We start from the raw sequence: 23,212 nt of genomic DNA, 5'->3' as shown, positions 1-23,212 counted from the left end.
ATAACTGAACCACTTTGCTGTACACCTGAAACTAACACAACATTGTAAATCAACCGTACTCCAATATAAAATAAAAATTAAATTTAAAAAATTTAATTAAAATTAAATAAAGTAAAAAGTAAAATATATAGTGATGAGTATTATAAAGAAACCAAGGCAAAAGGGGAAAAGGAATTTGGGGGACAGGAGCCATGCTGCAATTTTCCATAAAAAGGTGTGCTTTGAGAAAAAAAAAACTGAAGGAGGTGGGTGCTGGGGGTAGGTGCAAAGCTCTACGGATATCCTGGGAAAGAGCCTTCTAACAGCCAGTGCAATGTTCACTGAACTGATCATGGGAAATGCACCCATGTATTAACTGTTCTTGGAAGGCCTGGAAGAAGAGTAAGCAAGGAGTAAAATAAAAAGATAAAGGGACCAGAAGAACAGAGAAGGCCCAGATAAAGACTCAGTCACAGGCAGATGGAAAAGGACTGGAGGGCTTTGGAGGAGAGGAATGATCTAAGGGACGTTGTACTGGGCTTCCTCTGGCTGCCGTACTGAGAATAGGCTAAAGGAGGCCAGAGTGGAAACAAGGAGAGCAAAAATTAGGTTACAGCAATAATCCAGGTGAGAGATTATGGCAGCAGATTAGGACGGTTTGGGTAGAGACGGAAGAGGAGACCCTGAGGGTTCAAGAACTTTTCACCCTGACAAAGTCAGTCTTATTGGGCTGGGCAGGACAGGTGAGAACCTTATACCTGATTCTCCCTGGACGTTTGACAATGTAAAATTCAGATAAAGTCAGAATACTTACAAGAGGAAAATCCAGAGTCCCAAATATAAGAAAAAGAAAATTGTTAAATATATTTAAAAATCTGCTTCTCCATGAAGCTCCTTTCTAACTTCTCCCAGAATACTACTAAATATTTTCCTACAAGAAACTTTCTCACCTTTCACATAGTTAAATTCAATCATCCTAACAACACCAATATTTTGTTCTGTTTTACTCCCTAGCATCCAAAATTGAGAGTTCACCTGCATCTACTAATTGATACCAAATAGTCTTACACAAAGATGCATTTTTTTTTTCCATTTACTAAGCTTGAAAGTACCATATGGCTGTGTTGAATCTGTTTCCCACTTTAGGGGATGCTCTCCAGAGCCAGGGCACACACGCACTTGTGTTACACTTCCTATGACAGCTAATCCCAGGCCAGCCCCCAGCAACAAAGCCACATGCCAGGTTGCCTGGGGTATTTCCATCCTCCAGGACAGCATTTGTCATCAGCATCCCCAGCTCTGCATTTGGGGATTTCTAGATGGCTTCTCTCCCACCGAGGGCTGCACTTGCTAACACACTGACCCCTCCCGGCCCCAACACCGATTAAAACGTTATGTTGTGCTTCCCGAGAGGGCTCTGAGCCCAGGTGATGGGTTCCCTAATGGCTTTATTATACACGCCTTCCTTTCCAGGTGGTCCATTTCATCTAGAGATGCTTTATCTCGAACCCCAGAAGTGGCTCTCATGTTGGGGTTGTGAGCAGGCTGGTGAGGGGTGGTTTGAATTTCTGATCCTTCCTAAATCACATCGTGTGTGTGTGTGTGTGTGTTCATTCCCTGTAAGCCAAAGTCTTGCCCGGCTTAAATGTTCTCTGTATACTGGGGGTGTAGGGTGTTACTCAATAAATTATGTTGCCTGAATACAGTACAGCTGGTCTCCATACTGTACTTAACAGTGCTTCATATCCTTGAAGACTGTGCCTAATTCATTCCACAACCTTCTATTCTCAAGCTGAACAAGTGAGTAACAGGACACTTATATAAAAATGTAACCCATTGGGGTCAGTCTGAAATACCCTTTTCTCACCCAGGATTTGGTTGGTCACCATTTAAAGAGACAGAGAACTAAGGAAAGGTCTGCAAAGCAATTAAAATAACAGCTTACAGAAAGGGTGAGAGAGGGTACAAAGCACTGGGAATATTTAGCCTTGAGTATAAAAACTAACGGGCAATTTTCTAACTTACAATGTAAAGTGTTACCCTACGAAGACTAGTGTTTCTGTTGCTTTTTATTTAGCATAAGAATTAATTGAAACAGTAGGTTGGGAATGAAGATGAAATTTTCTTAAAGAGAGGGCTGTTAAATACTCAAAAGGGTGATTGTTAGATAAATGCATTATCACTGTCTTAAAAGTAAGGTGGCCTCGGGACTTCCCTGGTGGTACAATGGTTAAGAATCCGCTTGCCAATTCAGGGGAAACGGGTTCGATCCCTGGCCTGGGAAGATCCCACATGCCACAGAGCAACTAAGCCCACGCACCACAACTACTGAGCCTATGCTCTAAATCCTGCGAGCCACAACTACTGAACCCTTGCACCACAACTACTGAAGCCCATGTGCCTAGAGCCCATGCTCTGTAACAAGAGAAGCCACGGCAGTGAGAAACACCCACACCGCAACAAAGAGTAGCCCCCGCTCGCCGCAAATAGAGAAAGCCTGCGCGCAGCAACGAAGACCCAACAGAGCCAAAAATAAAATAAAATTCAATTCAATTAAATAAATAAATAAAAGTAAGGTGGCCATACACCCCTTTTAGTTTGAGGTGGTCTTGATTTACACCTGATGTCCGAGGGTAATTAATCCTATTCCCTTTTAATTTAATGTGCCTGTGTTTGGACCATATTATGGAATCATCTCACTTAAATTACCCCTGTAAATTTACTTGGGAGAAATACAGACTTAATTATATTCCACATCCCTCCTCAACACACCAGAATGCACAGCTTTCACAGTAAAGATCAAGCTTCCTGTTCCCCAAGGCATATAATTCTCATGTGACTACATGTGACTACAATGACAAAGAACAACCACAAATAAGCAAAGCCACCCCTCCCAGAACCCCTGTATCTCAATACGTGGACACCCCCCCCAGAAACTAAGCCTTTTCCAGTCTCTGCTTCTATAGAGCATTTCTCTGGAAATGAGGGTAAGCTCCAGGCAATGTGAAAAAGGAGCCCTGTTCTCAACCTTTCTTCCTCCAGAGCTGCTTCTTGACTCTTTTTCAAAATGTTCTTTCTATCCCTCAATAAGTCCACCATCCTCAGAATTATCCAAACTGCTGCTCCTGCCCTAATCTCATCAGAATTTGCCTGACCTGGTATTTAATCTGGCAGGACTATGATTCTGGTTATCCATCTATCAGGGCTACAGGTGGAGGTAGCCCTGAACAAATGTTGGGCAGGTTGGCATTCCCATCTCTTTCACCTACCAGTGGAGCCAACCCTAAGACACACTTTAGCAATCTGAGCTGCCTTAGGTTTTGACTTCTCAGTGCCACCTGATGAAATGACTGTCCTCAGGGAACGCCAGTCTAAAGAGCCTGATGTTCACCAGGACCGGACAGGAGGAGAAGCCAGAGAAGTATTTAAGTGGAATTCAATGGGACTTTTTGTTCCAAAGTTTTATTGAGAAGCAAATACTACATATACAGCCCTCTCTTTAATCTGCCCAGTTTAGTTTGTCCTTGAAAGTGCCCAATTAGATTTACGCTTTCTTATCATCCAGAAAAAAAGCCTGCCTAGAGCTGTGACAGGAAGGTTAAGTCTCTCTGGCAGAGCCTACCATGCACACACTCACATCCGGTGGAACCATTCGAGTGACTTCTGGACAATGGGGCAAAGCAAAGAGTGTCACTTCACTCCAGAAGTGGTAAGAAGTAGATATGTCTTTCCCCTGGTCTCTCTCCCCCTCCTCTAAATGGCAAGGACCTAGAGCAGGGCAGTGCCACAAGAAGAAAGACTTTGGCTCACTGATGGCCAAATCATCCAACCTGGACTTGAGCAAGAAATCACCTGTGATGATTTTGAGGCACAGAAAATATAGAGTTGTGTGTTGCAGTGTTTACACATCCTGGCTAATGAAACCCAACTCTTAGATTTTGAGCCTTGAGTAGAGATGGAGTCTTGTGTCTGCTGAGTCTCCATACATTGAGATTAAAGGATCTTTAAGTGATTTCTGGAAGGGATGACTGCAGGTAGAGCCAGACACTCACTTCCATAACATTGCCTTATCTTTCTCTCTAATGTCTAACTCTTCCAGATGCTCAAGTGTCTGGTATCAAGAAGAAAAAGAACTTGTATTCAGAGGAAACTTGATTTTGTTTTTAAGGATAAACATGAGCCTTTGGGGGAGAAATAAACTATCTTTCATCTCCTATCATCTAAACTGAAAAGAGAATTTTATTCATTCATTCATTTATTCCTTTATTCACTAATTCATGCATCCCTTTATGCACTAATTCATTGATCCCTTTATTCACTCATTCATTCCTCCCTTTATTCACTCATTCATTCCTCCCTTTATTCACTCATTCATTCATTTGCAGTTGGGAGTGGGGAACTGTGAGTAGGCAAGAGGGAAGGGCAGGAAGAAGAGATTATGTAAAACAGTTTAAAGCAACGCTGTCTTTACACGTTATGAATGAGTTAGCACCAAACTGTTAAAGTAAAACTCCTCACTTGATTAAAGCCTTGATTTCCATTTCCAAAACCCAGAGCTCTCTTAGGATTTTAAAGTAGGGCCGATATAATCAGAGTAAGACTGCAAAGGTGTAATAGCAGGATGTCTTTCCAACTCTAAGACGTGATTTCCAGTGGCTCGGAATAACGAGACATCATCGCTGTCCTTTACTGTTCCAAAAAAACACGTCCCAGTATGTTCTGTATTATGTGAATCTCGTGTTCTATTTCACGTGATACCTCTAAGCTGGTCTGTCCAAATTCCAATTCCAGCTTTTTCTAAGTTCTGCTGTGATCTACGGTTCATTCTGTTAAGCCTTTTCCATAATTCCTCCACTCCATATTATATATATACCTTCAGTGCTCCTTCCCTCCCTCACATCCTAACACCTTCCCTTAATTGCCTCTTAATCATTTGCCTGAAAAGTAAACCGTCCAGCCACTTATTGTTTCCTTCCAGATGCTGCCGTGTGGAATGACTCCCCATGGATTTCCTGAATATTCCATCATGGTCGGCTGGCCAGGCAGACTGTGAGTGCAGCACTCCAAAGCTTTTAAGCTCTTTCTTTCCAAGAAAACTCAGAGCTAACACCATTGTTTCCTCACAAAAACAGCTAACATCTGCAGACTGGAACATCAAAACAAACAAACAAAAAAATTGTGCATGGTTCTGCTAAAGTTGGATGCAAACTTTCTCGGTCACTTTAGGCAATAAATCAATGTTCTTCTTTTCAATTTCTATTGAAAAATAAACCATAGTGGCTGATTTTCAATTTCCCCTCAGAGGAATACTTAACAAACATGTTACATGCAATGACTAATTAGTCTTTCTGCCTTCCATCTAAGCAAAGTCAGCTTCTATTTGGAAATCCTCTGCTCTATCTTAAGCCAACTTAAAAAAAAACTATATGAATTATCTAAGAAACAGACACAGACTCACAGACACAGAGAACAGACTTGTGGTTGCCAAGGGTGGGGGAGGAATGGATTAGGAGTTTGGGATTAGCAGATGCAAACTATTATATATAGAATGGATGGACAACAAGGTCCTATTGTATAGCACAGGGAACTATATTCAATATCCTGTGATAAACCATAATGGAAAAGAATATGAAAAAGAATGTATATATGTGTATAACGGAGTCACTTTGTTGTACCGCAGAAATTAATGCATTTAAAATCAACCCTACTTCAATAAATATTGTTTAAAAATCTATATGATTAAAAGAATAAATAAATAAAAACAAAAATCTATATGATTATGCTTAAGTAACAGCCCATCACCATCAACTATAAAATCAGTAAAATCCCTCTATCAATATAATATTAAACTGATAAAATTAAAATTCCAATTGTTATATTAATATCCATTCTAATTCTGTACCTTGAATAGCACTTTCCAACTTCTTCCTTTCAAATGCCAGTATTTTATTCCTAAGTGGAAATGATTTCTCTTTCCTCACTTGGACCATTCCAAGCCGGCCTTCTCAGCATACACTCGAGTCAAAAACGAATGAGATTTTAAACCATAATACCAGATAATCAATTCTATAATATCTCTTTACAAAGTTCACAAATCATTTGAACATTTTTTTATCCCTCTTTAAATGTCCACTGGTATTTTATAAATACCAATAACAGGAACATCTATGTATATTAGAGATCACTAAAAGAAACACATACACACACAGAAACTATTTTAATGCTGGGTAGTTTGAGAGAATGAAAGATGGTTGTTCAGAAAAGGCCTCAGGATCTGCTGCCCCTACCACCAGGCCACCTGCCCTCAAGGGGTCTCCTTTTAGTCATTGTGGAGGGAAGGGGCTGGGACCTCAAACCTTAGGTGGGTTCGGTTAGCAGTAATAAGAGTCCAAAGTCACATACTACAAATCTAATAACTTAAAATGGTTATTTGAAAACTTATTTGAGATAATATATTGAAGTCTCAAGGACCCTCAAAGATGACAGCAGAACAGGCTAAGCAGTCAACTACAAGGCAGGCAGGAGAACAGAGCTGCATTGTGGAAGATTCTATCCTAATGAATGCCTTGTCCTACATGCCCACTTTTCAGGGGTTCCTCTCAGCTCTTATAATATCAATCTCATACACAATGTCCTCAACTACCCCAGGTCAGAATTTCCCCAAGTGCTCTAACTCCAAAATTTGTGCTTTGATATATTCCCATTCACCCAACAGTAGTAAAAATATACTCATTTATATTCATAGACATAAACCTACATATTTAAAGACCTACATCCATGCACTTGCAGACATATTTGGATACGGACGGTGTCTCTTTCATGCAGAAGTTGATAAATATATATATTTACAAGAACAAGTTCATGAGCCATAAATTTTTACCTTCATGAAAATTAGAGCAACTAAAATTTATCAACACTTGAAAAATATTCAAATTTTTAGCTAATAATAACTAATAAATTATAAACTAGTGTTCTAGGAAAATATTGATATATGCTGGCAGGGATGTTAAAGTCAAAATGGAAAAAATAAAACACACAGCCTCTAGACTGAACATGATTACACTCTGCCTTGACAGTAATACAAATAACAAAACTGTATAAGAATCTGTTCAGTTTTTCTGACTTTCAATTCCTGTGAATTCTATGGTATATGGATTTACATATTTTACTAATGATTAGGCACATATTCAATTTTTTCACACTTACTTTTCCTTCCTGGAAATTAATAAGATATCATTATGTTATAGCATGTCTCAGTTCAGTTTAATTATTTTAAACTCTCTAAAAGAGTTCTCAGAACAGACTTGTGGTTGCCAAGAGGGAAGGGGTTGGGGAAGGGATGGAGTGAGAGGCTGGGGTTAGCAGATGTAAGCTTTTATATATAAAATGGATAAACAAAGTCCTACTGTATAGCACAGGGAACTCTATTCAATAACCTGTGATAAACCATAATGAAAAGAATATTTAAAAAGAATATATATATGTATAACTGAATCATTTTGAAGCACAGCAGAAATTAACACAACATTGTAAATCAACTATACTTCAATAAAAAAATAAAAGAGTTCTCAGCATTCACTTTTTACTGTCCCTACTGTTCAACAGAAAATACCTCCAACAATACTATGAATCTGAAAACAGAAGATAGTTACTACATGTAGTTTGACTAGTTAAATCATTTGATACCAAGTTTTACATATGGCTTCATTAAACCTATTGATAGCTAAATAGGAGTTCACACAAAATGAATGACAAGGATCGTCTTTGTCTTCTCCTTCCCAAGTTTGAGAAGGAGTTGCTGGTCTTCTTTCACACTCACTTTTAGGAAAAAGAAAAGTGGCATCAACTGTGCGGGGACTTGAAGCTTCCCCAGAGGTGGATGGTGCAGCCTCCAAGCCTGAGCCCCCCTGGAACCGAGGCAGACCCATGGAGAGGGGAAGGGGTCATGGGAGCTCCTGAGCCCTCACCAATCTGCACTCCCAGCCCAGGTTTGAGAAACGCTGAGCAGTAATGCAAGGATAGCAAAACTGCAGGAAAGCACAGTGTGAGAGTGTTCAGTCCTAACTCGTGTTCAGTCCTAACGTGCCTGGCTCTGGTTCCTGAGTTACTCAGGCTGAGTTTCTCAAATGGAAGACACTGAAGTCCTCCTGAGGGCACATTCTTGGCATTAGAACAACTGCTTTGACAAAGGACAGAAAATTATCATTTTCTATGCTTCAAACAACCCATGTCTTATTACTAAAAATTTTTATTAACCTCACAAGAGTACTTCAGAACATGTTAGGTCACTGAGTTGTTCTTTGTTTGTTGTTTTGTTGCATTGTAATATGCCTTTTTTGTACACACTATGGTTTTGGATGGCCACTCAAAAAAAAAAAAAGAATAAAGATTCAATGATTAAAGTAAATAGATTTTTCTGACAGAAATTATCCAGGAACTTTCAATATGTATATGAAGCCTGCATATACAATATTTGGTATATAGGCAACAATACATTTTAAATAAATCTGACCTTTTTGATATGATGGTACTTGGTTGCCAAGGGGGGAGGGGAGTGGGGAGGGATGGAGTGGGAGGTTGGGATTAGCAGATGCAAGCTTTTACATATAGAATGGATAAACAACAAGGTCCTACTATATAGCACAGGGAACTATATTCAATATCCTGTGATAAGCCATTATGGAAAAGAATATGAAAAAATATATATGTATAATGGAATCACTTTGCTGTACAGCAGAAATTAATGTAACATTGTGAATCAAGAATTGTTCAATAAGTTTTTAAAAAAGAGTGGTTGGTGGTATCATCATCATCATATAATTTCCTAAACTCTTATTAATAATATTCTATTAACAATTAGCATAATATTATGTCTCTCATATATTCTTAAATTTGTCCCATGCAATAAGCTAGTTGCAAATCTATTGCAAGTATGCTAAAATAATACTCCTGCCCTTAAATTATAACCGGTTATCACTATGGCATTCACATCAAAAGGTCAGCATCTATATAATGCTTTGGAGAGCAAATAGATTTACGAGATCCAGCTCTCTAGAGATGAGAGCTTATGCAAGCTTCTATTCCATATCCTTTAGCTCAAGTTTTCCCTTCAACATTTTCTAGAGCATACATTCAGCAGAATTACAGTGAATTAAATATTAAAATCTTGTCACATGGGAATGGGAACTAAGTGACAGCAGACTTTCACGATTGAACCTATGAATCACTCCATCTGTTTCTCCACAGGTTCTGCAAATGTCTTTTAAACCCACCCCTAAAATCTAGGCAAAGAGAATTCCAAATTGCCCTCAGCTTTTATGTGTGATCAGGTCCACAGCTTTGAAGGTTTGAAGGTTTGAACAGTGACATAGAATTTTAAAAATCAGAGAATCCTTGGTCCCTACGTAAAAATTCTCAAAAAGTAGAAAGTGTATCTAACTAAAATAAGATTCATATTTTGACTTCAACCTTCAGCTATGATTGGCTTCTATTCACAGTGAAATAAATATAGATTGAGGAAAGAATTTAAAAAGTGGATGCCAAACTCTGCAGATCCAGTGAGTTACAGACATACAAAAGTAGTGGCACAGAGCCCTTCCACTTCCTTCAAGATCCATCTGGAAGGAAACCCCAGAAGGAAAGATGTTTGACAGACATGTTCTCTTTGGGGTTTCCTGCCTCCTTGTCTTCCAAGCTTCCTAGACCCCATCAGTTGTTAATAAAGTTCACCAAAAAGACTTTCTGAAAGGCTGATTTCACAGTGTGAAACTTATATTAAAGGCATTTTTCTCTAGTTGAAGTTTCCTTCCATCCGCATTTCCCTACTTCACAAATCCAAGAAAGCGTGACTTGGAAAGTTGCAAGCGTAAGGTGACATTTGATGTGCCATCAGTGTGATACTCAGCCCAAACGTTGAATCCAACACAGGAGACCATAGCTTACACACTGCAACAGAGAAGCTGCATCAACCTGAGGGTATCATTATACCCCTCGATGTCTCTACTCCTGTAAAATGGAGTTATGAGAAGATGCATATCTTACGCTGTGTGGATTAACCTAATAAAAACCTAGACATGGAAAGTGAATGAAAAGCTAGATTCTACTTCTTTTTGACCTTTACAATGATAGTCATGAAAGAAAAAAATAGACTTTCAAACTTCCAAAATGAATACATGAATTTAAAAAACAGACATTCTATACCAATACAAAAAATAATAAATAAGAGTGAAAGCTACTAATTCTTGTTTACAAAAATAATAGTTTTGATATAATTAAATGCATAGTTTTGCCAATCAGAAAGTCAATGAATGTGGCTTAAACCAGCTGAACTTTACTGTATGAATGAATTTTTACCATATCTAAACTAATTTATTCTGCAAACATTTACCCAGATCTAAGTACTTAAGTCTTCTGGATAACAGAAAAGGTAAATAAAATATAGCTTCACTCCTTGAGAAGACCTCAGTCTAGCACTGCAAATATTACATATTTACTAAAGAGCTGTTTCCACCTACTCAACCATCTTTGGGAAGGAACTGGGCTTCATTGAAGAAAACAAACATGTGTCCACTGAGCAGTATTCAAGAACTACGGTTGGCAGGGACAGCAGTGAAGAACACAGAGAAACACTTGTAAAAAAATGTTTCACCACAAGTAAAAGGTGAGTATCCATCTTCAAATCAAGTATGAAAGTAATAATAAGGCAATTTTTAAAATTAGGGATTTTTTAATTATTATTGTTTGTGAAAGATTAGATATATGAAAAATAGATACATACATAGATAGATACATTGATTGATTGCTTGATGGATGGCAGATAGATGATAAATGGATGATAGATTGATTGATTGATGGATGGATGGGTGGACGATGGATGAAAGATGATAGATAGATGGCAGATGGGTGAAAGAAAGAAAGAAAGATAGATAGATAGATAGATAGATAGATAGATAGATAGATGACAGATAGGTGATAGATAGATATAGCTAAGGCAATTTTTAACACTAGGGACCTTTAAATTATTTTTTTCTTGTAAGAGAGAGTAGCTTAGATATATGATAGATAGAGAGATGATAGATAATAGATTGATGATAGATGTATAGATTGATTGGTAGATGGATGGATGATAGAGAGAGAGAGATAGATGATATCTGGATGACAGATAGATAGGTAGTTGATGCAGCTAAAGATTGATAAACACAGATACAGATACAGATTGATATGTTATATTCATACACATATATATTTACCACATAGACTACAATCATCATCACTAACTCTCCCAGCCCTGAATTAGAATAAATGTGCAGGCTTCTGTTTAACTGAATTGCAATAAAGGATTGTTGATGGTGGGGGGTGAAGGGAAGTGATCCAAATAAAAAGCAAAGCCAAGAAATGAGCTTTCAGAGGAACACAGCAATGAAGAATGAAAATGTGGCCTGGGCTGCACCCCTGGGACAGAATCTCCAGTGGTTCTCCCTCCCATGTGACGCTTGGCTTTCCTGCCCCACGGCATTCTCACCACCCAGCAAGCGTCAGGTCCAGGGTACAGCTCTTCCCCTCCCTGGAGCAGGCGGAGAAGTGTCAGCTCCTCCTTTCTAAAGCATGATTGCAACACACAGCTCCAGCCCCTTCATCACCACCTAGAAACAACAGCTTTCACTTAAGTTTTATATTTTTCAGAGAGTTTTTCCATTCTTGCTAATCTTGGCTTTTACATAAATTACATGAAAAAAAAAAAAAAAGTCCAAAATATACCTCTAGGAACCTGAATAACTTTTTAAATTATCCTCCAGTAAAATTCAAGTAAAAAATCAGTCTAATTTCAGAATGAATGTGTTTAGGAATAAGATCTGGTGATCAATATTTATTTTCTATGAGAAAAGAACATAAACATTGGCTCATACATATGGTTAGATCCAGGAGAAGAAATCCCCAAACACCTGAGCCTTCATTTAGGAATGAATTCTGATCACTATGAAAAGGAAGATGGTCCCAAAGGGAAAAATGGCAAATTCCTGGTAATTTAAAGACAACTTCCTGCCTGCTGAATGATTACGATTACACTCTACACTGTTGGAAAATATGCTAATGTTTAGAAATGCCCTGGATGGTCATTAAAGCATCCCCATGTAATTGTCCGGTAAGGACCACAGAATCAAATATCCACATGCACAGGAAGATAACCTGGGTGCCCGAGGTAGCTAAGTATATGAGTAAAGAGTACAAATCCTGTTTAAGGCATTCATATGTACTTATCTTTTAAGTGTAGTCTTGACCAAACAAAACATTTCCAGAGGTTAAATATGGCTCACCTGTGTAGCAGCAAATTTGCACTTCCTACTTAAACTAACAATCGTGAGACCAGGAAACTTGTTTCCTTGTGTTGCTTTTACTATGAGGTCTTCAAGCAGGCTGGACAACACTTTCAAATCAGAATTTCTGCTAAAATGATATTCCCCACATATACGAGTTTGTATGATCTCTTTTAAATACCATCTGCTCCATAAAAGTGACCCATCAAGTTATGGGTCTGCACAGTCTAGTCCCTTGGTTGATGAGGGAAAATCAAAAGAAACAAAAATAAAAGCTAAACTTGGAAGAGGAAAATGAGGAAAGAAGAAAGGGTCAGGGAAAGTTACAGCCCAGAGTGAATAAGCAGAAAGGAAGCCAGAAGACTTGGAGGAGCTCAGAGCTAATGAAAAAAACAAGAACACAGAGCAGGGGGAGGAAAGGATGTGAAAGCCAGCTGGAAGAAGAGAAAGCAAGGAAGAGAGGTGCTAACAGAAATCCAAGGACAGAAAGTATTGGAGATGGGAGGGAACAGGAAATTTATTGGAAACTAAGTTGTTTTTCCTTATGCATCCAATGCAATTCTATTCCAGGCAGAACTCTAGTCTCACCTTCAAAGAGGAGAGAAGGGAAGTCAAGACTCATAGGAGCCTTTCATGGGCTGGAGCCAGGAGCTCTCAGAAGAAAGATTAGAGGAAACATGAGCCTACAGCTGACCCTTTGACAGAAGATACAGGGATGAAGGGGCAGCAGCATCACTCAGTCCAGCATTTCCCAAAAGGTAGGTGAAGCAAAAACAGTGAGAGCTGGGCTCCAAAACAGAGCTACTGAATCCGAATTTCTAGCAGATTTAATAAACAAACACCTCCGTTGACTCCTATCACCAGAAAGGTCAGGAAGCACTGGTATAGTGGTGAAAACTGGGAGCTTTGGAAACTCAGCTGACTGAATTCAATTCCTAGATCCTCAACTACTGACCATGAACAAATTATTTAATGCTTCTGTATCCCAGTTACTAAACCTATAAAATGGATTGTTACGGGGATTCAGTTATGGCATGTAAAGCAGTTAGGCAGTGCCCAATGAATATTGAATATGAACCAGGAACGAATCAAGACAAAGCAAAAGACAGCATTGTAAAGAAAAGGTTAATAATAAGAAAATATTTTTACCCACTCCAGGGCCATTAAATGGATAGATCCAAAATTATCTCATGTCAATAGAGATAAAATACTGTAAATTAATCACTCATTGATTCATTCATTCATTTAACAAATTTTATTGAACTATGTCACACATAAAGAGGGAATAAATAGCATACTCTTTCCCTAAAGCAAGATACTTAATTTAGTCAGCATATTAATTTTTATCTTTAAAAAATATCTTTTCTATCTTTTATAATTTTTACTTATAGTGAAAATCATTATAAGTCAGTTTTTCTGTAAAATATTACTTTTTCATGAAGCAGCCAATCTTTTTATTCAATTTTTGGACTATAAATTGTTACTCTATACAAAGTTCAAGCTATAAGATGAATAAGTTCTAGGAATCTAAGGCACAGCATAGTGATTAACACTACAGTTAATAATATATTATTATCCTTGAAAGCTGCTAAGAGAGTAGATCTTAAATGGTCTCAGCACAAAAAAGAAATTGTAATTATGTGATGTGATGCAGATGTTAGCCAATGCTATGGTGACAATCATTTTGCAATATATGAATGTATCAAATTTGTATACCTTAAACTTACACAATGTTATATGTCAATATCTAAAAAAAGCTTGAAAAATAAATACACAAATTGTTACTCTCAACAATTTGCATATTACCTGGAATGTAACCATTTCAAAAGCTTTGTAATATGGTAAATGAATATATTTTTTCAATTCCAATTATATTGCAAAATAGGTGTTTTTTTAATATTTCCCCTGTTATATTAGTAATTTTTTAACTAGCTTGTTCAGAACAAACTTCCCACAGAGAACCAGAAAATCTGGTGAAAATATTAGTGAAAAACACTTGTTTGATAGCCTTAGGAGTCTCCAAGGGAGGGTGTACTTCAGTGGCCAAGATACTCGCAGAAGAAAAACACAGAGGGGTGATACCAAAATTCAGAATGAACTTTCCTCTTGAGGCATTCGCCAATTCTATGCAATCAGGTGAGAAGCTGAGAAGAGCATCAGAGCTTCCAGGAGTCTTAGAAGTTGGGGAGGAAATATTTTTGAGTTCAGGTTCAACAAGGAGAAGACATTCTGGTAAACACTCTAGGCTTTTAGTTAGAACCCCTGGAGAGCAACAAAATAAAAGTAAGCGTGAAGAGAAAAGACAAGCCCTCACAAATGAAGTAGGTCCAGCCTTGAATCAGCTAAACATCTGATTGGCTTAAGGTAAGCCACCCTTGCACTTATTGCCTGTTAGAAGCAAAAGATAATCAATCCTTCCTGCACCTCACACCCATCAGAATGGCTATTACCAAAATGACAAGAAATAAGTGTTGGTAAGGATGTGGAGAAAAAGGAACCCTTGTGCACTGTCAATGGGAATGTAAATTGGTGCAGCCACTATGGAAAACAGCATGAAGTTTCCTCAAAAAATTAAAAATAAAACTATCATATGATTCAGCAATTCTGCTTCTAGCTATTTATCTGAAGGAAAGGAAATCATTATCTTGAACAGATATCTGCACCCCCATGTTCATTGCAGCACTCTTTGCAATAGCCAAGACATGAAAACAACCCAAGTACCCATTGACAGATGAATGGATAAAGAAAATATGGTGTATATATCTACACAAAGGCATATTATTCAGTCATAAAAAGAAGGAAGTCATGCCATTTGCTACCTGATGGACCCTGAGGGTATTATGCTAAGCAAAATAAGTCACACAGAAAGAGACAAGTACTTATATGTGGAATCTTAAAAAAAAAAAAAAAAAAATTAGATACAGAGAACAGACTGGTGGTTGCCAGAGGCAGGGTGTAGAGGGTGGGAAAAAGGGAGTGGGGGGAAGGTAATCATTTCTGGAGGACAGTATGACTCAGAGCCTCAAATTTTGTCTATAACATTTTCATAACAGGTGTCTAACCTAAACTGAAAAATTAGTAGGCATTGCAAGAGGAAAGATACATGAAAGAGACCCACTGGAGATCTGAATATTGGAGTTACCAGACACGGAACTTAAAATAACTGATAAGTATTCAAGAATTCTTGATAAGATGGAGAATTGTGGCAGAGAAATAAAAATTGGTTTTAAAAACCATATAGAAGTCCATTAATTCAAAAATATAACTAAAATTAAGAATTCACATTAAATCAGCAGCAAATTAGACAAAGCTAAAGAGGGAATTAGTGAAATGGAATAGGTGAGAAAAAGTATTCAGACTGAACATGGTGAGAAAAAAAAGATTAAAATAATACAAAAAATGAGTATAAGAAATAAATGGGTCACAAGGAACATTCTAAGATTCTTCAAGCTATAGGTCCAAGTGGGGGGGGTGGTTCAAAAAGAAACAGAAGCAATAGTTGAAGAGAACTGATTGAAAAATTTCCAAAACATATGGAAGCAAACAAGCATCAAGATCCAAGAAGTGCTATGAACCATTATCAGATATAAAGAAACTACCTGTAGACTCATCATTGTCATACTGTTGGAAACCAAAGATAACAAGAAGAGAATGTAAGATATATTATCATCAAAGAACTACAAGTAAAACTAATGCTGATTACCCCTCTAGTTTGTCTCTGGTTTCCATTTTATCTGTTGAGAAATCTGCATTTCGTACTGCTGTCATGTCATTTATTCTAATTCTTTATATGGAACATACATTTATACTCAATATTCATTATATTTATGCACATTGCACACGTATATACATAAATGTAATTCAAGCAAAGAAAAACTGCAAGAAATTATCACCACCAGATTTTTAATAAAGAAAATATTAAAGCAAATATTTCTAGTTGAAGGGAAATAATTTCAGATGAAAGAATGGAGAGGAAGAAAGCAATAAAGTGCAAAGGAAAGAGGAAATATGTGCATAGATATAAATGTATATTGACTATAAATACATATTACAAATATACCATATAGAAAATTAATATATACAACAACAATATAGAAAGCGAAGGCAGTAAAGGGAGTTAAATGATCATATTTTTAATAAGTTGCAATAGAAATAATTTATATAATATTTTAATAAGTCACAGTTGTACGTTGACATTTATAGGTAGCAACTACCAGTGCCATAAAAACAGTACATAACTAACAAGCCAACCCAAGGGAAAAATGAATTTTAAAATTTACATAATTTCAAAAGAAGTCATAAAAAAGAGAAACAGGGCAGTAAAGGACAAAGGAACACCTGAGACAAACAGAAAATAAACAGTGGGATGGTAGTTTGGTTCCTTTCTGAAAATTCCTCCCCACTCACTCTAAGGTATTTTGTAAATGTACTAACAGGTTCAGAGTTGTAAACTGAAAGGCATATAGTCACTTTAATCTTTTAATTAAATTTAAGCAAAAATATTATACATTCCAATTAAACACAAGAAACGTTTTAACACTAAATACTTGTAATCATAATATTTGCTGACAGCAAATGTAACTTAAAGGATCAGGATATAATGTAAAATAACTATAAATTTAATCTCACATAATCTACAATTTTGTCTTTAAAAAACTAATATATCTTAAGTGTTGTTTATGATAGAATTTAGGTCCTTGGGAATTTTATTGTTGTGATGGGGTATTAATACATGAAGATATTTAGCTACTGCTTAAGTAGCACTTGGAAATCAAAGAAGGACTACTTTACAGGGAACCTAAATTTTAATCCAAACTTTAAACCACCAGTTAAGCCAGCTTCATCATATCCATTTTAACAGAGACAAATATAGAAAATAAAACAGGCCCTAAGAGATAGCTTGAACCATAGAAGGGTAAATTTTAACCTCCTGGTCTATTAAGGAAATCTTCTGAAAAACCAATGCCAGTAGTTACCAAAAAAAAAAGAGAGGAAGAGAACTAAAGAATTTAATTAGTGGAGCTGTGGTAGTGCAAGCCTTTAATTCACATGGACCCGTTTTATATTTGGTAATAAATTGCTAAACTTCAAATGTATATATTTATACTTACACACACAATATTTAATTTTATATTAATAATATATTGGTAGCAGAAAAAGGGCTAGGTTTTGAATCTTTCTATTGACTAACACAGTATTCATTCAAAATAGAGCACTCTGTCTGTCCCAACTGCAGCCAAATTATTTCAAAATTTAGGGGTCCTGCTCATGATTCTCTGCCAGATTTAACAGTGGAGAAATAGTTAAGCTCTGTGCATCTTTTAACAACTTCCAGAATCCATTTTCAACTCTTTCTCCATCAAAGTATGACTGGATTCTATAAGATACAAAGATAAGATACAACCCAAACGTCCATCGACTGATGAATGGATACTCCATTCATCATTCATTTAATGATGGATACTCCATCATTAAAAAGAATGAAATAATGCCATTTGCAGAAACATGCATGGACCTGGAGATTATCATACTAAGTGAAGTAAGTCAGAAAAAGACAACTATCACATGCTATCACTTATATGTGGAATCCAAAAAAAAAAAAAAATGATACAAATGAACTTATTTACAAAACAGAAATAGACTCATAGGCATAGAAAATAATCTAACAGTTACCAAAGGGGAAAGCAGGGTGAGGGATAAATTAGGAGCTTGGGATTAGCAAATACAATCTACTATATGTAAAATAGATAAACAACAAGGTCTTACTGTATAGCACAGGGAACTATATTCAATATTTTTTAATAACCTAAATTGGAAAAGAATCGAAAAAGAATAGATACATATACATATGTGTATGTGTAACTGAATCACTTTGCTGTACACCGGAAACTAACACAACATTATAAATCAACTATAGTTCAATAAAAAATGGTAAAACACAAACAGTAATAATACCCATCTAACAGCACTAAGACCAAATTTTATTGACACCTGTCTTAATTCTCATGACTTTGGCATTCACATAACAAATAGTTAGCATTGTACTACAATGTGCCAATCATTGTTTTGGACCCTGAAAAGTGCTATGAAGGATTTCACGTTCCCAATAAATCTGAGATGCTTATGCCCTAGAAGGAAAAACATCCATTCATTCGTTCATTCAACAAGTATTCATTGGCCATTAAAAACTAATCAGAAATTTTGTTCATTGCTGAGGATTTTGTGGTGGAATTTTTCCTTACTTTTATGATACTTAGAGTCCGGTAGGGAATTAAACATAAAATGATCACAACAATAAATGTAAAATTCATATTATTTGTAATGAACACTGCAAAGTAAGATTACAAGAAATGCTTGACTTGAGTGTCTGGGAAAGATTTCATGAGGGAGCAATATTTGAGTTGAGATCTCAAGGTTAGTTATTTGAAAAGAATCTTCCTAGCAGAGAGGAAAATGGGTAAAGATCATGTTTCCAGAGGAAACATGATTGGAAAACTCAAAGAAGGACACAGTGGCAAGGATAAGAGAACATAGCTTAAGATGATGCTGCAGAGAGATGCAATGAAGAGATCACCTGAGGTTTCCAAGAACACATTAAAGATTTTGCTTACTATTCATTCCTAAAAGCAATGAGAATTCACAGAAGGTTGTGAAATGGGAGAACAGCATGATTCTGTGCGAAACAGAGAACATCTCCCAACTAGCTGTAGAAACAATGGGTTGAAGGATCGCAAGAGTCTAGTAGTTCATTCGAGAGAGAATGCCACTTTTAAATTGATAGCAGCAGTAGAGTTGGAAAAACAGATGAATCTGTGAGAAATTCGAGGTAAAATTGCAGGACTTAGTGATACTTTGGATATGCGAGAAGGAAGGAAAGGAGCCCTTGGTTTGTGCTTCCAGGGCTGAATGAACTGCAATGGCATACCCTGTGATAGGAAATTCTAGAGAATGTCTGGGGTTGCAAGGGGAAGAAGAACGTGAATTCAACTTTGCAAATGTTGGGTTTGAATTACTTTTGAGATACCCAAGTGATGATGTCAGGTGAGCAGGTGAACATCAGGACTGGAGCTTAAAAGAAAGATGGTAATATGAATCTGGAAGACAGGGGTATACTAATAGTAACAGGAACTGTGAGTGTGGATAAAAAGTCATGAGGAATCTGAAGATTTACGCCTGAGCCAGTCTGGTTCTAGCCTGAGGAACCAGAGAGGTAGGGCTTAAAGCAGCAACAATGTAGTTAAACACAAGCCAAAGAAGAAGGTAAATTTCAGAGTGAAGTGTCACGTGTCAATGCTGCTGTGAATTCAATAGGACATGACCTAAAACATTACCATTCCACAACACTGGAACTAAAACAGAACTATGCATAAAATGCCATGAGAGCACAGAAAAAGGCTAGCAACTCTGGAAGGAAAAAAAGGGTTGGTCAAAAGAAGTGATATTTAAGCTGTGTCTGAGGAATAAATAGGAGCTTCTCACTAAAGCCATCCAGGGTTAAAACGGCAATATTTGGAGAAAGTATTGCTATTTCTCCAAAAAGGAACAAAAAGTCTTTATTAGGCTGATGAATGTCCAAAAACCCTATTCCCCACATTCCTAGATCATTCATTCTAGTCATTTTCTTTCTTTTTTTTTTTTTTCATCCTAGTCATTTTCAATTACCCTGTTTCCACATCCCTACAAGGCAAAGCAGACATCCTCACCTAGCAGTCTAGCCTGTCATGTTCCTCAAAGCCCACAAAATCAGAATATGGGGGTCGCGGCAGAGAAAAATAATATTAACCCAGTAACAAAAGTCATATAAAGTCTCAGACTTAGGGACTGGAAGGTAAGGATTCCTGATTCTGTAACAGACTGAATATGAAGGTTATATTATCTTTATAATACAAAGATCAAATTAGAAGGCAGGAAAATTAAATAGAAGACAAGAGAACATACAGGAAGATAAAGAATTATTTTCCCTTTCTTGATTGTCAGCAACAGTCTTTGAGTCAGATGACCAGGGCCATCTTTTAAGTAATGAGGAGCAAAGTATCTTTTAGAGAATCCACAAATGCTGAACTCCAATCTGTAGAACTAAAATTACAATGCCACATATTGATACATTGAAGTGAAAATACACTAACTATAAAACTATAGAAAAATGGATGCCTAATATTAGAATGGTTGATTTAAAAACACAAACTTAAATTATGCTTACCCACTAAAATATTATACTTAATACAAGTTATTATCTTGTACATAGATGAATCAGGAAAAAACATTTTTGCATCCACCAAAATTCGAAAAAATAATAGTTAATGCTGAGTCTCCCTCCCTTTTCCCACGTTTCCACATTCACTTAACAATTATCACTGTTATTCCTTTGTGAAACTTTAAATTTTAAGCTCTTTTAAGGGAAAAGTCAATTTCTTTATATTTATTTTCTTTATTTACTTGCCGTTTCCGGTTGAGAGTGCATTAAATCGCAAGTATGTGGATACTACTCACTTGCCTAATAATTGTCTTAAAATGGGCTTTCAGGAATCACATGGGAATACATTTTGGACTGAAATCGCTGTTATTTACCGTTTTTCTCCAGCTTGTTCAAGTGTGTTGAAGCATAAATACATTAGGGATAATTAATGATATGACGGATGATTTCATCCCACCATGTTTTCCCAACCTTCTGTGTTGGCTTTGTTCCTTTTTCCGCCTCATATTCTGACAAATTCGTCGTCTTTGTCACACAATAATCAGGAGACAACTGAAAAGAAGGGCGCTATCCTCGGAGGAGTGCTGTATATTATGACTCATCCCTTCCAAGGGAAACACAGGGAAGGAACAGTTTCCTTTAGGAGACCTGCACATGTCCAAGATAGGGATTTTAGTGGGTTTGAGCTGCAGGGGCGGTTCTGCAATTCACCCCAGAGAGATGATGGGAAACCTTTTAAGGGGTGAGGTTTGACATTACAGAACTGTCACAGGAAGGGCCCGGGGTGAGAGACTACACAAGAAGGGGAGAAGAGGCCTGGGGGATGACGGGAGAGGGTGGGGACCCCCTGGGCCGCGAGGTGGTACCTGCGCGGGCTCGAACGCCCCTGCCACTGAATCCCCGATCCAGAGATGCTCCCGGAGAAGTTGTTGGTAGCTGAGGCAGTGCTTCACCGCGGATGGCACGTTCCCCATGGCCGGGTCCGGGGCGGCTGTAGGCGATGGGAGAGAGCGGGGAGGAGAGGGATGCGGGCCGGGCGCGCGCTGCGGTCCCGCGCCGGCCCCCGAGCGCGCCTTCCGCCTCCCGCGCGCGCTGAGCCCAGCCCCGCTCTGTGCACTGCGGCGGCGCCCAGCCGAGAGCGCCCAGAGCAGGGCGCGCGGGAGACACCTGCGCGCACGCCGGCCACCCGGAGCCAAAGCGCGGAGGAGATATTCCCAGCATGGCGCGCCTGCCGCACTGCACCCAGCACGTAGGGCTGATCGCATCTGCACACGCCCCACTCACCGGCTTCTCACCTGGTTCAGCATCCACAGGGAAGAAAGGGTTAGGTCTCCATTAAAGGAAGAGGGTCTGCGTTTTCTTGCCTGGCAGTTTGCTCATTCTCAGCCTTTGGCGTCCACTGTAGATGCGTCCGGCCTTGAACTCACCTGAGTTTATCTTCATGACAATAAACTTGACATATACACACCGATTTAAAAGATAACCAACAAGGACCTACTGTATAGCGCAGGGAACTCTGCTCAATATTCGGTAATAACCTAAAGGAGAAAAGCACTTGAAAAAGAATAGATGCATGTATTCGTACAACTGAATCACTTTTCTATACACCTGAAACTAACACATTGCTAATAAACTATACTCCAATATAAAATAAAAATTTAAAAATAAAGACATCAGTCATATTGGCTTAAGGCCCACCCAAACAACCCTTCAAATCAGAAAATCAGCCTTGACACAGCACTACCATCCAATCTACATACCCCATACAAATTTCACCGTCTCAACAGTGTCCCATTTGCTCAAAAAATAGCCCTATTTTTTAAAAGCTCGAGTTTTAAATATTATGAGACAGGAAATATGCTCAATATTTTGTAATAAACTGTAAGGGAAAAGAATATATATATATATATATATATATAAAACATAGAACACATATATGTTATAACTTAGCCCATACATTTATACTACATATGCCAAGCTTCTGTTTTATTGTTTTCTTTGGTGTTTTTCTCTTTGCTTCTAATATTAAGGTTTTATATTTTGAAAACATGATGCAGATCCAAAGTCTTCATATGGAAGAATTTCTTTATGACCTTTCCTTTATTTCCTTGTTAGGGGCCCACCTTAGTTACTTCTGCAATGGTTTCTCTTTATATGAAATTATTATATCAATTATATCAATCTATGGCATATGCTAAAATAAATTTCTTGGAGAGTTAAAAAAAAAATCTGAATCATTTTGCTGTACACCTGAAACTAACACAACATTGTAAATCAACTATACTTCAATTTTTTTTTACAATATATGAACAAAAAATAAATAAATATTCTGAGGCAGTTTGCAAGGTTAGAACACTTATATACAACAGTCTAACAAAGAAGAAAAGATAGAACGTGGTAAATTAGGGGACATGTCACAGATAACTCGGTAAGTCAGTCAGTTGTCAGTAAATGGGTAGTACAGGTTAAGAACTGAAATGGAGTTCAGTTGTTTAAAGACACACAGGGCACAAAATTATTGAAGCAGCTAAAGTCATTCAAACTGAAAAGTGTAAACATATCCTTATATCATTAGAAGAGCACTAGTCTTGAGTGGGGAGGTGTTGGGAAGATGGTCCTGGAACAGACCACCTTCCTGCATCCCCCTGTTTCATAAGCACACCTACATCTACCCACTCAAAACTTCTTCAGCTGAGTTCAGCACCCGCAATTGAACGGACATCAA

General features: G+C 37.6%; 1 protein-coding gene across 2 annotated transcripts in view; it reads right to left on the bottom strand.

Moving 5' to 3' along the window:
- HMGCLL1 (3-hydroxy-3-methylglutaryl-CoA lyase like 1) overlaps positions 1–21,746 on the bottom strand; it is a 137,125-nt gene extending 115,379 nt beyond the window's left edge. For both annotated transcript variants that reach the window (XM_059076514.2, XM_067005936.1), the window contains exon 1: positions 21,354–21,746. In XM_059076514.2, coding sequence (XP_058932497.1) covers positions 21,354–21,461 — 108 coding nt within the window. In that variant the 5' untranslated portion in view covers positions 21,462–21,746. The remainder of the gene's footprint in view (positions 1–21,353) is intronic.
- Positions 21,747–23,212: the final 1,466 nt, after the last annotated feature.

The sequence above is a fragment of the Kogia breviceps genome, chromosome 10, assembly GCF_026419965.1.
Source record: "Kogia breviceps isolate mKogBre1 chromosome 10, mKogBre1 haplotype 1, whole genome shotgun sequence".
Lineage (NCBI taxonomy): Eukaryota > Metazoa > Chordata > Mammalia > Artiodactyla > Physeteridae > Kogia > Kogia breviceps.
This window is presented reverse-complemented; position numbering and strand designations above follow the sequence as displayed.